General features: G+C 33.1%; 1 protein-coding gene across 1 annotated transcript in view; it reads right to left on the bottom strand.

Moving 5' to 3' along the window:
* kctd5b (potassium channel tetramerization domain containing 5b) overlaps positions 1–15552 on the bottom strand; it is a 32939-nt gene extending 17387 nt beyond the window's left edge. The window contains exons 1-5 of the mRNA XM_067378158.1: positions 15194–15552; positions 9150–9258; positions 8970–9061; positions 7044–7139; positions 4164–4289 (exon numbers count right to left, since the gene is read on the bottom strand). Of these exons, the coding sequence (XP_067234259.1) occupies positions 4164–4289; positions 7044–7139; positions 8970–9061; positions 9150–9258; positions 15194–15397 (627 nt within the window). The 5' untranslated portion in view covers positions 15398–15552. The remainder of the gene's footprint in view (positions 1–4163; positions 4290–7043; positions 7140–8969; positions 9062–9149; positions 9259–15193) is intronic.
* Positions 15553–16507: the final 955 nt, after the last annotated feature.

Here is a 16507-nt window from a genome sequence, read left to right on the forward strand (position 1 = left end):
TAATTTAACAACTTTTTTCTCGTAATTTAACAACTTTTTTCTCATAATTTAATGAGTTTATTCTCAACATTTTATCTCGACTTTTTTCTCGTAATTTAACGAGTTTATTCTCAACATTTTATCTCAACTTTTTTCTTGTAATTTAATGACTATTCTCAACATTTTATCTCGAATTTTTTCTTGGAATTTAACAACTTTTTTTTCGTAATTTAATGACTTTATTCTCAACATTTTATCTCAACTTTTTTCTTGGAATTTAACAACTTTTTTTTTGTAATTTAATTACTTTATTCTCAACATTTTATCTCAACTTTTTTCTCGTAATTTAACGACTTTTTTCTCATAATTTAATTCTCAACATTTTATCTACTTTTTTCTCGTAATTTAACGACTTTTTTCTCGTAATTTAACGACTTTTTTCTCATAATTTAATGAGTTTATTCTCAACATTTTATCTCAACTTTTTTCTTGTAATTTAACAAGTTCTTTTGTAATTTAATGACTTTATTCTCAACATTTTATCTCAACTTTTTTCTCGTAATTTAACGAGTTTATTCTCAACATTTTATCTCTACTTTTTCTCGTAATTTAACGACTTTTTTCTCATAATTTAATGACTTTATTCTCAACATTTTATCTCAACTTTTTTCTCGTAATTTAACGACTTTTTTCTCATAATTTAATTCTCAACATTTTATCTCTACTTTTTCTCGTAATTTAACGACTTTTTTCTCGTAATTTAACGACTTTTTTCTCGTAATTTAACGACTTTTTTCTCATAATTTAATGACTTTATTCTCAACATTTTATCTCAACTTTTTTTCTCGTAATTTAACGAGTTTATTCTCAACATTTTATCTCTACTTTTTCTCGTAATTTAACGAGTTTATTCTCAACATTTTTTTTCAATTTTTTCTCGTAATTTAACAACTTTTTTCTCGTAATTTAATGACTTTTTTCTCGTAATTTAATGAGTTTATTCTCAACATTTTATCTCGACTTTTCTCGTAATTTAACGAGTTTATTCTCAACATTTTATCTCAACTTTTTTCTTGTAATTTAACGAGGTTTTTTTTGTAATTTAATGACTTTATTCTCAACATTTTATCTCGACTTTTTTTTTGTAATTTAATGACTTTATTCTCATTTTATCTCTACTTTTTTCTCGTAATTTAACAACTTTTCTCTCGTAATTTAACAACTTTTTTCTCATAATTTAATGAGTTTATTCTCAACATTTTATCTCGACTTTTTTCTCGTAATTTAACGAGTTTATTCTCAACATTTTATCTCAACTTTTTTCTTGTAATTTAATGACTATTCTCAACATTTTATCTCGAATTTTTTCTTGGAATTTAACAACTTTTTTTTCGTAATTTAATGACTTTATTCTCAACATTTTATCTCAACTTTTTTCTTGGAATTTAACAACTTTTTTTTTGTAATTTAATGACTTTATTCTCAACATTTTATCTCAACTTTTTTCTCGTAATTTAACGACTTTTTTCTCATAATTTAATTCTCAACATTTTATCTACTTTTTTCTCGTAATTTAACGACTTTTTTCTCGTAATTTAACGACTTTTTTCTCATAATTTAATGAGTTTATTCTCAACATTTTATCTCAACTTTTTTCTTGTAATTTAACAAGTTCTTTTGTAATTTAATGACTTTATTCTCAACATTTTATCTCGACTTTTTTCTCGTAATTTAACGAGTTTATTCTCAACATTTTATCTCTACTTTTTCTCGTAATTTAACGACTTTTTTCTCATAATTTAATGACTTTATTCTCAACATTTTATCTCAACTTTTTTCTCGTAATTTAACGACTTTTTTCTCATAATTTAATTCTCAACATTTTATCTCTACTTTTTCTCGTAATTTAACGACTTTTTTCTCGTAATTTAACGACTTTTTTCTCGTAATTTAACGACTTTTTTCTCATAATTTAATGACTTTATTCTCAACATTTTATCTCAACTTTTTTCTCGTAATTTAACGAGTTTATTCTCAACATTTTATCTCTACTTTTTTCTCGTAATTTAACGACTTTTTTCTCCTAATTTAACGACTTTTTTCTCCTAATTTAATGAGTTTATTCTCAACATTTTATCTCGACTTTTTTCTCGTAATTTAATGACTTTATTCTCAACATTTTATCTCGACTTTTTTTTCGTAATTTAATGACTTTATTCTCAACATTTTATCTCGACTTTTATCTCGTAATTTAACGAGTTTATTCTCAACATTTTTTTTCAATTTTTTCTCGTAATTTAACTTTTTTCTCGTAATTTAATGACTTTTTTCTCGTAATTTAATGAGTTTATTCTCAACATTTTATCTCGACTTTTTTCTCGTAATTTAACGAGTTTATTCTCAACATTTTATCTCTACTTTTTCTTGTAATTTAACGACTTTTTTCTCGTAATTTAACGACTTTTTTCTCATAATTTAATGACTTTATTCTCAACATTTTATCTCAACTTTTTTCTCGTAATTTAACGAGTTTATTCTCAACATTTTATCTCTACTTTTTTCTCGTAATTTAACGACTTTTTTCTCCTAATTTAACGACTTTTTTTCCTAATTTAATGAGTTTATTCTCAACATTTTATCTCAACTTTTTTCTTGTAATTTAACGAGGTTTTTTTTGTAATTTAATGACTTTATTCTCAACATTTTATTTCAACTTTTTTCTTGTAATTTAACGAGTTTTTTTTTCGTAATTTAATGACTTTATTCTCAACATTTTATCTCGACTTTTTTCTCGTAATTTAATGACTTTATTCTCAACATTTTATCTCGACTTTTTTTTCGTAATTTAATGACTTTATTCTCAACATTTTATCTCGACTTTTATCTCGTAATTTAACGAGTTTATTCTCAACATTTTTTTTCAATTTTTTCTCGTAATTTAACTTTTTTCTCGTAATTTAATGACTTTTTTCTCGTAATTTAATGAGTTTATTCTCAACATTTTATCTCGACTTTTTTCTCGTAATTTAACGAGTTTATTCTCAACATTTTATCTCAACTTTTTTCTTGTAATTTAACGAGGTTTTTTTTGTAATTTAATGACTTTATTCTCAACATTTTATCTCGACTTTTTTTTGTAATTTAATGACTTTATTCTCATTTTATCTCTACTTTTTTCTCGTAATTTAACAACTTTTTTCTCGTAATTTAACAACTTTTTTCTCGTAATTTAACGAGTTAATTCTCAACATTTTATCTCGACTTTTTTCTTGTAATTTAATGACTATTCTCAACATTTTATCTCGAATTTTTTCTCGTAATTTAATGACTTTATTCTCAACATTTTATCTCGACTTTTTTTTCGTAATTTAATGACTTTATTCTCAACATTTTATCTCGACTTTTTTTTCGTAATTTAATGACTTTATTCTCAACATTTTATCTCGACTTTTTTTTGTAATTTAATGACTTTATTCTCAACATTTTATCTCGACTTTTTTCTCGTAATTTAACAAGTTTATTTTCAACATTGCATAGTATGCAAATTTTTTGTATGCATAGAATACAAAGATAACCTATATTTGCAATATCTGTTTTGACATCATTATTTTTGACTTTCTTAAAATATTACTCTTACAATCTATGCAGTGTATAGTGTACATAGTATACACATGTATGCATGGAATACCTGAATGATGTACTACATTATAGGGCACACTGCTTGATTATATTGTATCCCACAATGCAACGTGATTGACAATTTCAATTACTAGTCACATTTTTTTTAAACATTTTTACACAAAATTATGAATTATAATTGAAAAATAATTGAATAAGAATTCCAAAATGATGTACATTTATCAGTTTATAAATTTCACTTTAAAATAAATGTAAATAAATACATAAAATAAATGTTAAAATAAATACATTTTTACACACAGATTAAAAAAAAGAAAGAAAAAAAGAAAGAATAATAACTATAAAGTAAATACATTTTATTTTAAAAAATAATGATTGGAAAACACTCACAGAATTCAACATAAGCATAACAAGGACATGTGACCAACGTAATTAGTTCACCATACTATTTTTAAAAAGTAGTAGGCAGTATTCAGTGTATACTGCACAGTATGCAGTATGCTAGTAATCCATTCGGAACACAGCCAAACACTCATGCTGCTTACCTTGGCTTTCTCACTGGGCTGGGTGCTGTTGCTATAAGATTGGTTGTGCAGTTCCTTAGAAACAACACACAAGAACTCCGCCTGATCTTCATTACCATAGTTATAGGAGGAGCCGATACTGACCAACTACATAAAACATGAATGAGAGACAGAGATGGAGAGGAACAGACAGAGATTAGCAACTGTTGTCATTGAGCGACTATAAACGATTAAAGCAACAGTCCACCCAAAAATGCAAATGATGTTATGAGTCACTGAAAAGGTAACTTGCAAATCTCGTTTTTCAGACTTGCTCATATTCAAATGTAAGTTTCACATCAGTGACAATTTGGTGTCACTAACATCTTAAGACAGCATTTTAAATACTAAGTAAAATTGTGAATTGAGAGCTTTTTGTAATTGTAATTTAATTGTGATTTTCACTTATATTGCTTTTTTTTGGAGCTTGACAGCATCTGTTCCCATTCACTTTCACTGTACAATGTGAATGTTGTGCACAACATCTAGATATATAAAGTGCAGGTTTAGAACAACATGAGTGTGAGAAAATGACAGAACTGCCATTTTTCGATGAATAATCACTTAAAGGCAAGACACTACAGGCAAAAACATAGTTTTTTATGCACTGGTCAATTTTGAGAGTTGTTTCAGACTAGTGAAAAGAAAACATCCAAAATACACTTTTAAAGGGGACCTATAATGCCCCTTTTTACAAGATCTAATATAAGTCTCTGGTGTCTCCAGAATGTGTCTGTGAAGTTTTAGCTCAAAATCCCCCACAGATCATTTATTAAAGCTTATCAAATTTGCCCCTATTTGGGTGTGAGCAAAAACACGCCGTTTTGTGTGTGTCCCTTTAAATGCAAATGAGCTGCTGCTCCCGGCCCCCTTTCCAGAAGAGGGCGGAGCTTTAACAGCTCAACAACAACAAAGCTGGAGAATCTCACGCAGCCAAAATGAGGATTGTCAGTAACGGTGTTCAGCCTTACATTGTTCAAACCGGAGTCGACACTGATGAAGAGACTCAGGAAGAAGTTACAACTTTTAGACGTTTCTGAATGGTTAGTGGATAAATTTATGTAGTTAATGTGGAGTTGATTCAACTCATCGACTAGCATGTGCCGTCATGTTCATCTTTTGTGCAAAACCCGAATGGACGCCCACTATAGATTTCGAAATTGTTTGCCAAACAGAGTCATACACACCAGGCTAATCTTTATGATTGCTATCAAATGCTGTGAATGGTCTAATATTTTTTTCAAAATATTGCTTGGACGCTCCTTTTTTAGCAATCGAGTTTGTCAGGGTCAACTTGCAGGCTATCCAAGCTAACGAGACTCTAAATAGTGTTCTGTGCTCGTCTGTGAGGCCAATGACAGAACAGTTAGCATGCTTTGCTCGAACTGGTACACCTGGACTTGGGTAAAGTTGGTTTTATATTCGTACATTCGGACATCCGTATTCAATAGCCTTGTTAATCACACTACATTGGACATTCAGTGGACATTCACAAGTAAATATGCCATTAAAACAATACTTGCCTATTTTGATCGACTGAAAAATGTTGTAAGTTGACAATCGTTGGTTGTCAATATCTTAAAATTCGCAAACATTCATTTATTGCACATTTATTGGAAAGTCTGAATCTATCAGAAGTCCGAATGTGCGAATATAAAACCAACTTTACCAAAGTCACACGTGGCACAAAATGGCGGCGCTGTGGGTGGAACGTGCAGATTATTATAATAAGATTTTTTCACTGTCACTAGGGGAGTGAAATCTGAGCGGCTCGTTTTTTCACATGCTTGCAGAGAAAGACTCGCCAAAGCAAAGTTACTGGGTTGTCCTTTTTCACGTTTTCTGGGTTGGTAGATGCACTGGGGACCAGATTATAACACTTAAACATGGAAAAATTCCGATTTTCATGATATGTCCCCTTTAAATGTTTATTTTTATTGCACTATCACAATGCATATTTTTAAACGCTGTTCTCTAAAAATGAGTCAGAAAACCATCTATAATATTAAAGTTTTTACAGAGGGATTTCTTTTATATATGATTCATATATGACTGATTCAATTTTAGTCCTAAAAACATGGTGAAAATGTTTTTTTCTGGCTGTTGACAGTATTTCTTAATTGATGGAGTGATAAAAACAGATCTCAAAAATCCCCTCATTAAAACCTTGAACTTTAACATGTGAACAAAATGAAACACGAATTCTGAACCTGGCTTTATCCCATGTTCAGATTTCAGTTGTGAAAATGTATGCAAATTAGATAATTAGATAATTTACATATTTACACATCACATCATAAAAATCTTGTGGTACAAAAAAATGTTTGCGGTTCTTTTAGAGACGTATGTTGATATCTATTTCAACATGCATACTATTACATTTTCTATTCACCTGTGGTGTCTTGCCTTAAATTAAAATACAACATAGTGCACTTAAATAGTCAACATGCTTAGGAATGCAAAGACTGAACACACTAACACTTATAAACATGCAGAACAAAAGCACCGACATCCATGCAATCACATGTCAGACAACCACATTCACTGTGACCATTGCAATGAAAACCGAATCAGCGACGACATGCAGTGGTTAGTGGGAGGACAGGGGATTGTTGGACACACCTCTCCACTGTGGGCGGGGTGAGTTTGGCTTGACTCCTCCCCCTTCACCTCCCGAGACACAATCAGGAAAAACTCTGACTTCTGGGCCCGCCCATAACCTACACTGACAAGCTGCAACAACCAATCAGAGCGTAAGGCATGGCCTGCATCACACACCGCAGGTCAGCTGACCCGGCGGGAGCGATTCTGATTGTTGTGGAGCTGGAATGATCAGATGAACTAATGCCAGGTTTGATTTACCTGCTCAAACTTCCATCCGTCTGACATGGTTGAGACCATCTGCGTAAGTTCTTCCTCTTGACACTGCAACACTCTGTAAACATGCTTGACTGGGGTCTGAAGACAGAGGCAAGGGTGGTAAACATAAAAATATTTGTCCTTCAGCTACACGCTACATGTAAACAAAGAAAATGCCAATTAAATGTAAATCAGTTTCATTGTTTTGCTGGACAAGTGTGCTTGTGCTGTCTTTCATGAAACTGAATGACATTTGGTTTGATATTTTATCTCAAGTCCATCATACATTTTTAAGTGTCTTAAGTGTTCAAATATCATCAGGAAAATGTATAATTAATAGTAGTCTTATATGTGCTGCAGTTTAGTCAGGACAAACTATTGCTATTTAACATCAAACATTGCTGATGTTTTAAAAATAAGGGACATATTCTGCATTTTTTCAGTATTTTATTTTGTGCCCTGAAGTCAAACAAAATATAATGTACAGTATCAGTCAAAGTTTCTTGCATCAAAAACAGTCAGAAATAAAGCTGAAATAAATTATAAATACTCAATGAAAAACTATTAGGTGAAAAATATAAAATGTTGTCATGGCAACTAACTGAAATTATTATTAAAAAACAAAAACTAATAAAAATGTCAAGTGCACAAAAATTAAAATAAAATATTCATGATTAATTGATTTGACAGTACTAGTTTGTGTATATATATATATATATATTGTGTGTGTGTGTGTGTGTGTGTATGTTTGTATACACACACACACACAAACACACAGTACAGTCCAAAAGTTTGGAACCACTAAGATTTTTAATGTTTTTAACATAAGTTTCTTCTGCTCACCAAGGCTGCATTTATTTAATTAAAAATACAGTTAAAAACAGTAATATTGTGAAATATTATTACAATTTAAAGTAACTGTGTACTATTTAAATATATTTGACAAAGTAATTTATTCCTGTGATGCAAAGCTGAATTTTCAGCATCGTTACTCCAGTCTTCAGTGTCACATGATCCTTCAGAAATCATTCTAATATGCTGATTTGCTGCTCAAGAAACATTTGTGATTATTTTCAATGTTGAAAACAGTTGTGTACTTTTTTTTTCAGGATTCCTTGATGAATAGAAAGTTCAGAAGAACAGCATTTATCTGAAATACAAAGCTTCTGTAGCATTATACTCTACCGTTCAAAAGTTTGGGGTCAGTAAGAATTTTTATTTTTATTTTTTGGAAAAGAAATTAAAGAAATGAATACTTTTATTCAGCAAGGATGCATTAAATCAATCAAAAGTGGCAGTAAAGACATTTATAATGTTACAAAAGATTAGCTTTCAGATAAACACTGTTCTTTTGAACTTTCTATTCATCAAATAATCCTGAAAAAAAATATTGTACACAAATATTTTGTACAATTGTACACATTAAATGTTTCTTGAGCAGCAGATCAGCATATTAGAATGATTTCTGAAGGATCATGTGACACTGAAGACTGGTGTAATGATGATGAAAATTCAGCTTTGCATCAAAGGAATAAATTACTTTGTCAAATATATTCAAATAGAAAACAGTTATTTTAAATTGTAATAATATTTCACAATATTACTGTTTTTACTGTATTTTTAATTAAATAAATGCAGCCTTGGTGAGCAGACGAAACTTCTTTTAAAAACATTAAAAATCTTAGTGGTTCCAAACTTTTTTTACTGTACTGTATATTATATTTACAAACTTTTGTTAGATTTAATTATTCACGATTAATTGATTTGACAGTACTAATATAAATAATACTAAAATAACTGTGAATTGCTTACAGCATGTTGAAGAATATCTCAGTTGAGAGTCTGTTTTGATAAAAGAATCTAAAAATAAATGTTATAGGATTTCAGTGTCCATATCAAAGTGAATTGTGTGTGTTCATGATGCCTTACGTGTGTCGTCTTAGCTTCTCTTTCACTGATCTTTTCTTTGATGACTTTTATTAATGATGTGATGTTGTAGAACTCCGCCTCTTCAAGAGCTCCTGAGACACACATGCAAGCAGAATGAAAGTTACAGAGCAACTATCACAGTCTCAATCATGTCAGTTTGACGGTGCACATGTGTCGTACCTTCCTCCGTCAGGTTCTTGTTGAGGACCAGCTTTCCATGTCTCAGATAATTCAGTATGGGCCCGAAATACATGGGATCCCTGTCAATCAAATATGCCCCTGTCTCATCCTACAGTACAAATGAAAGGACAGAGAAAGAAACCTCAGCGACCACATTGCGCCTTCACCCAAGCAGCTGCCTAGCAATGCCCTAGCAACCATCCAGAACACCCTAGCAACCACATAGAAATGTGCCAAAACCCTCTGAAAACCTAAGCAACCCCCTTATAGCAACTGCCGAATTCTTAGCAAAAAATAGTAACATCTAAGGGGCCGTTTACAGAACGCCCTTTTCAACTACAAACATTTTTGGCCGTTCATTTACACGACAATGGCATGATGGCGACAATGATACATTTTTGAAAACGGGTTTCAAAGTGCACGTTTTTGAAAACAATACTGTTATTGTGTCTGTGTAAACTGCAAAAACTCAAATCTGTGAAAATGGTGACGATGTAGTGGCATACTGGGTCCCCCCCAATCAGGCACGTGCACACATAGACAAAAAAGGGGCTTGAGCACCTGCCCTTTTTCTTCCTGGAGAGAAAGTGCCCTTTTTTCTGGGGTGCTTTTTTTTTTTTTTTTTTTTAATAAATGAATATATATATTCCTGTTTGCGCTCAGCTTCCCTGTCAAACAAATATATTTACTTTATAAAACAAATAAAAAACAAATAATAATAATTAAAAAAAACTATATCAGGTCGGCTTTGTCGAGTTCAGATGCCCTCACTCCGCGACACGCCATTCATGCCCGCACGCACGCACGCGCGCCCCACCTCACCTCACCTCACCTCGAGTTTGCTGCTGGCTGAAAACTTGTGACAACTATTTCCGCGAAAATGCAACTGCTGCCTGGCGATAAGAAGCGAAAAAGAAAAAAGGCCCTAGATGGATGCATCCCGTGCATTTCTTTCAGGTAGGCTAGCCATTGTTCACAAACCTGAAAGTTTTGTCTATTTATACATTTAACGCTGCATTAATAGTTTGACCACAATCAACACATCTGCCTGATTTGATACTAATGAAATATATGTCATATTATAATTTAAATTATTGTATTGTGCTATGCATTGAGTATGGTAAACACTTGACCGATAGGTTGGGCTGTCAATACCAGAAGAGGAGCATCCATGAACCACATTATTAGACAGTTTTCTAAGGATGCATGGTTTATTAAAACCATTTAAAAATCATAATACAGCATCAGCTACATAATGCTATTCTTAAATCTACGCTTACACATGATAATACATCAATACAAGTTTAAACCCTCGCTCTGTCTTTGCGTGTTTGATGTCCACATATTCTTGTTGAAGAAATTACAGTGACTGTAGCATTTCTATCATAGTTGGCTTTGATCGTGGATTTGATCATGCTGTGCTGTCTAACAACAAAAATCAGCAGGCTTTTGGCGCCCTCTGCAGGCATTTGTTATAACATATAATGTATTAACAGTTCAGGAATTTTTTTTTTGATGTGTTTAAATATGCAGATTAGCTTATTTTGGTTAATTTAGAAGAAATCTACAGATGCAAACAGATGGAGGGTAGTAGGCTTAAAACAAACTCCATCTAAATGTGTAGGGTTATGGTTAAGTTTTCTTTCCATTAGAGTAAAAGACATGGCAGCAAAAATGGACCTTAAAATTGTAAAATTGTAAAATCTTAAAATTGTCCACTTCATGAAAGAAGTATTCCAATAACACCAAAAAATTAAAACTATTTATTGATTTGTGCAAAATAAACAAATTATTAGTGAAACTATGTCCCTCTTCTTGGTGCAGTCATTTATTCTAAATATATAGGCTACTTGAAAATAGTTGCTGTTGACTTCTCTTGTGATAAACCTAGTGAATACTAAAGAAGACCATGGTCTCTGTGTGAACTGATTATTTTGTAGAAATCTGTGGAGTATAAAACAATTGCATGAGTGTAAGTGAAGTCAAAGTTGTCTTAATATATTTAAGGGTTCGTTATTTTTTAAATAAATAATTATGAAAAGTGCCCTTTTTTCCACTTGAGCCCCTGCCCCCCAAAATGTCTGTGCACGTCCCTGCCCCCAATAACCGCGTGCGCGTGAGTTTTGCACTATGGAAAATGTGAAAATCGAGCTATCATTATTATTACAAAAACAGCTTTACTTTGCATGCAACCAGCAAACACTAAGAAAAGAGATCCATTAGAGGAAAGTGAGTTTAAACATTAATGAGCTGTGTGTGTGTGGGACTCGGCATCTGTTTTTTAATGGCATGCAGGCCACATTCATAAAAAAATAAACGTACGTTACATACACAAGCGCCCAAACTCACATGCGTGCACAATATTCCGTTCAAGCTTCAACCAGGATGCTTCCAGATGCAAAATAGACCTGGAACAGTGTGTGAGGCTGAAATCACCATTTTATAAAATCTGGGGCACAAACAGTGTGGAGTGATTTCCCAGAGCCTTAGAGACTCCTGCTCTTTACAGGGTTAAAGCCCCTAGAGAGCAGGATTATTCTGGATTAGGGTTATTTTGAGATTACCGTCTGAGATTTGAGAGATGAGAGGAGGTGAGACAGCCGGAGCTGCGAGAACCAGAATGTGACATGCTGTTGTTCAAAGAATTTTATTTGTTATAGTGAAATTATATCATTTAAGTGTGCACTTCAACTACTCATTATATGATAAGATTTACATAGAGGTAGCGTGTAATGTTTGTCGCCACTAAACAAAAATGCAAAAATAATTACTGTTTGTGGGCACATGACAACGATGTGCTAAAAATGGAAAGTTTTTTCCTTGGCGTTTTTCTCATACAAACAACAAGATTGACAAAACAATCCCTGTTGACACGAAAATGATTAAAAACACTGTATTCTGCTGCCAGGCCAGTAGTTGGCGATGTCCACACGCCTATAGACTGAACATGTAATGCACATGACGTCACCATTTTCATAAATTTGCGTTTTTGTAGTTTAAACAGAGATAATAATGGTATAATTTTCAAAAATGTGCACTTTGAAACCCATTTACATGACAAAGATGCACTAAACATAAAATTTTTTTATCTTTGCGTTTTTCTCGTACAGACAACGACGTTGTCAAAATGATACCCGTCCACATGGATCCATGAACACGATTAAAAACGCTGTATTCTGCTGCCAGGCCAGTAGGTGGCGATGTCACTTTGTTAAGAAACACTACATGCCTATAGATGAACACATAATATAGATGCGCATGACGTCACCATTTTCATAAATTTGCATTTTTGTAGTTTACACTGTAACAATAACGGTATCATTTTCAAAAACGCGCACTTTGAAACCCATTTACATGACAATGATGTACTGAAAAAGTTTTCCTTTTGCGCTTTTTGCGTACAGACAACAACGTTGTCAAAATGATCCATGTTCACACGGATCTGTGAAAACGAATAAAAATGCTGTATTACACATGTCAGGCCAGTAGTTGGCGATGCCACTTTGTAAAGATAAAGACAGAGATAAAAGCGGTTTAATTTTTAAAAAATGTGCACTTTGGGTCTGTTTATACTACAAAGATGTACTAAACATAAGTTTTATCTTTGCTTTATTCTCATACAGATGACAATTTTGTCAAAATGATCCCCGTTCACATGGATCCATGAAAACGATTAAAAACGCTGTATTCTGCTGCCAGGCCAGTAGGTGGCGATGTCACTTTGTCAAGGAAAAGCTATGCACCTATAGACTGAACATGTAATACGCATGTGCATGAAGTCACTGTTTTCACAAATTTGCATTTTTGTAGTTTACACCGTGACAATAACGGTATCATTTTTAAAAACGCGCACTTTGAAACCCGTTTACACGACATTGATGTACTGAAAACTCTCTGAAAAAACTGAAAAAAATGTTTTTCCTTTGCGCTTTTCGTGTACAGACAACAACATTGTCCAAACAATCCATGTTCACACGGATTCGTGAAAACGAATAAAAACGCAGTATTACACATGTCAGGCCAGTAGTTGGCGATGTTGCATTGTAAAGATAAAGATTTACATAGATGCCTAGACTGAACATGTAATAAGCATGACGTCACTGATTTTACAAATTCACGTTTTTGTGGTTTGCATGCACTTTGAATTATTTTTTTCCCAAAAGTTTGTTTTCAGGCCCCCAAAACACTGTTATCTTGTAAATGAACAGCCAAAACACATAAAAAGTTATTAGTTGAAAATGATGTTGTGTAAACGGCTCCTCAAACATGTTTGCCGAAAAAACAAATATCGCCGCCCCCAAACTCACGCAATTGGTTGAGACAATAAACAGCAATTGCGTGAGTTTGGGGGCGGAGCTATATGTCTTTTCGGGGCAGTGTATCTCAGAACCAATTCGTACGTATTTTACAAGGTGGCTAATCGTACGAATTTGTACGATTTGTATAAACCCCAGTGACGGGGGTAATTCGTATGAATTCATACAAATTTGACAACTCGTAAAATATGTATGATTAAGCAAAAATCGTACACATTTGTACGAGTGACAGGAGACAATTACAAGGATTTTAGCATAAAAACTTCAAAATCACTTATGCAAAAATTTAAATATTAGGCAGTAAGATTTCATAAACATGTAGACTGTAGAAAGTTATTTCATCGTTACATTACAACATCTTTATTTTCATCCATTTAACGTCACAGTAATTGCCATTTGTAATACTCCGTGTTCAAATTTTAAACCCAATTTTAGTAAACAAACACTTTGAAAAGCACTTTAAGGATAAATTCAAATATTAGGTTGTAATATTTAGGCTATTCATTATGTAGAAACAATTATTTCATCCATATAATAATTTATTCAACTTTATTTTCCTCCATTTAATGTCACAATAGTGCTATTTTTACTGAGTTTTAAAATGTTATCAATATTCTTTAGATAATGTTTTTGATATAATTGATCAGTTTTCCAATTTTATCAATTATAAATTGAGTGGTTCGATAAAATGCAATGAATGTACAACCATAATTTGATTTTACACTGAAAAACAATTGTGGAGTTGGTGTAGTCTGGTCAATAAAGTCAATAATACTACTAATTTTTGCTGAAATAAAACCAATTACATTAACATTATGCACCATTTTTTAGGTTATCAGACAAAATATTTGTTGGCGCTGACCCATGCAGCGTAACCTTCCACCTTGATCTCTGACATAGCTCAGGTGTCATAAGCGGGATTGTGTCCAGATTGCAAGGCAAAACTAGGGCAGATGTGCTGATGTCGTCATCCACATGGCCACCCCAGGACACCACAGAGAAACAAGGTGCCACAATCTGCCTGCACATCTTCCCAGCCATGAACACTCATGGAGAAGAACAGAAGAGACCTTGTTCTGGGGCTGGGAGAGGAGGGGTGGGGCGGACGGTAAAAGTGTGTTTGTTCGAGTCCATCCGACAGGAAAACAACTCGAGACAAAAACAACCATCTGGACAACCCTCAAATTACCATAGGAACAATACAAATAACTCCATACAACAATATAAGTGATTATGAACTTAAGAGAAGTGAAATAACAGCTAGACAGCTTCATACTCATGACCCATTTTAAAGCTAAACTGAGCAGAAATAGATCTTTTGTCTTGTGAATAATTTAAAAACTGAACAAAAACAGATTTATGCATGCTTAATGTCAAATGGCAATTTTTAACCAGAATAGATACATTACATGCATATCAGTTTTACATTACAGATTTTATTTTGTTTATACATTATGGTGCACTTTTATATTAGGTTACTATATCTTATTTAATAATGGGCCTGTGTGGATGAATATTGTTTTTACAGATCATGAAATACGGCTGTATTTGAGTATCATTTTACAGACTTCTGCACTCTCTAACCTACTTTTTCCACCCATTCTTTATAAATAACTTATAAATTAACTAAATAAATAAAAGGTCTGTCTCAGATGCTAAGTTATTTATCTCAGTTGAACCTGCAAAAATAAAATGATCCCTAAATGAAATAAATCAAACTGCAGTTACCTTATCAGAATCGAGGTCTGGCTCCGCTTGGCACAGTCGGAACAGGAATGATTTGGGGTCCCGGCAGAGAGTCTGTCTGGTGGTCAGAAAATACGTGCCGCCGACGTTCAAACGGACCCATTTGGAGGATCTGTGGTTGAAGGTCTGTACCGGAGCCGAGCGCCGACAGTCGTGGCCGCTGATCTCGCCGTGACTCTCGGCCATCCTGCGCTCGGTGTTCTGCTGAAATGCGGTGACCGCGCGCCTCTCCAATAACCAAGTTAAACCAACAGACGCGCGCGGCAGAGCGCGAAGAGCGCTCCGCACTGACGGCGCCGAGAAACACCCCTCAGTTTTGTTATTACGCCCAAGACAGAGGAAAGACATGGGCTGTGTTGTTTATTCAGATATCTAAATCCACTGTATAGCGTATTGCGACTGAATTTCTACTTGTGATTCGAAAAGGAATCATTCTTTTGAACCGATACTTTTTAGTGATTCGACCGAACCGTTTGGGGATCACTCAACTGTAAAAGACTTTGTTTACCAGTAAAATTGTTAGACGGAAACATTATTAATAATAATACTGGGAATAATTAATGTGAACAACAAAATTGTTAAAATATTAAATGTTATTTTATAATAAAATAAATATTATTTTATATTAACATTAGTAAAAGTGTTAGAAATATTAGAACAACAACAAAAAAAGTCCAAAAAGTAATAAACAGCAATTTTACAACAAAATAAACGGAAAAATGCAGATCAGAGAATTCTTTTCTCGGTTATGAATAGGTTGAAATGAACCATCCAAAGTCTCAGAACGAACCGATTCAATACAAAGAATCGGATTTCTCACTATTCGAAAAGAATATTCGGATATGCACGAGTTTGAATTAGAATGTGGCTGTTTTGATATCTAATGAGCAGCTTGTCTAAACAGCAATAGCCTACTTGTAATAAAAACTTTGTTGGTCATCACAATGATGCAAGTGATTCAAAAAAATGTCCACTAGGTTTTGAGACTAAAAGCCCATATAATTTAGACTGGAAGGCTTCATGAACAAATGAGATTCCATGAGTTCACTAGAAAGGGTGGCAGTTTCAGATTTTCATACAGGTATTAAAGGGGTCCTTGATTATGATTTCACTTTTTTAATGTTAATGTGTAATGTTGCTGTTTGAGCATAAACAACATCTACAATTATGACGCTCAAAGTTCAATGCAAAGGGAGATATTTTCTTTTAAATTCGCTGTTTAATAAGGACTACAACAAACGGCTGGTAGGGACTACAATGAGATTCTTCCCGGGATGGTGACATCACAAACCCAAA

Source organism: Chanodichthys erythropterus, chromosome 23 (assembly GCF_024489055.1).
Source record: "Chanodichthys erythropterus isolate Z2021 chromosome 23, ASM2448905v1, whole genome shotgun sequence".
Classification (NCBI taxonomy): Eukaryota; Metazoa; Chordata; class Actinopteri; order Cypriniformes; family Xenocyprididae; genus Chanodichthys; species Chanodichthys erythropterus.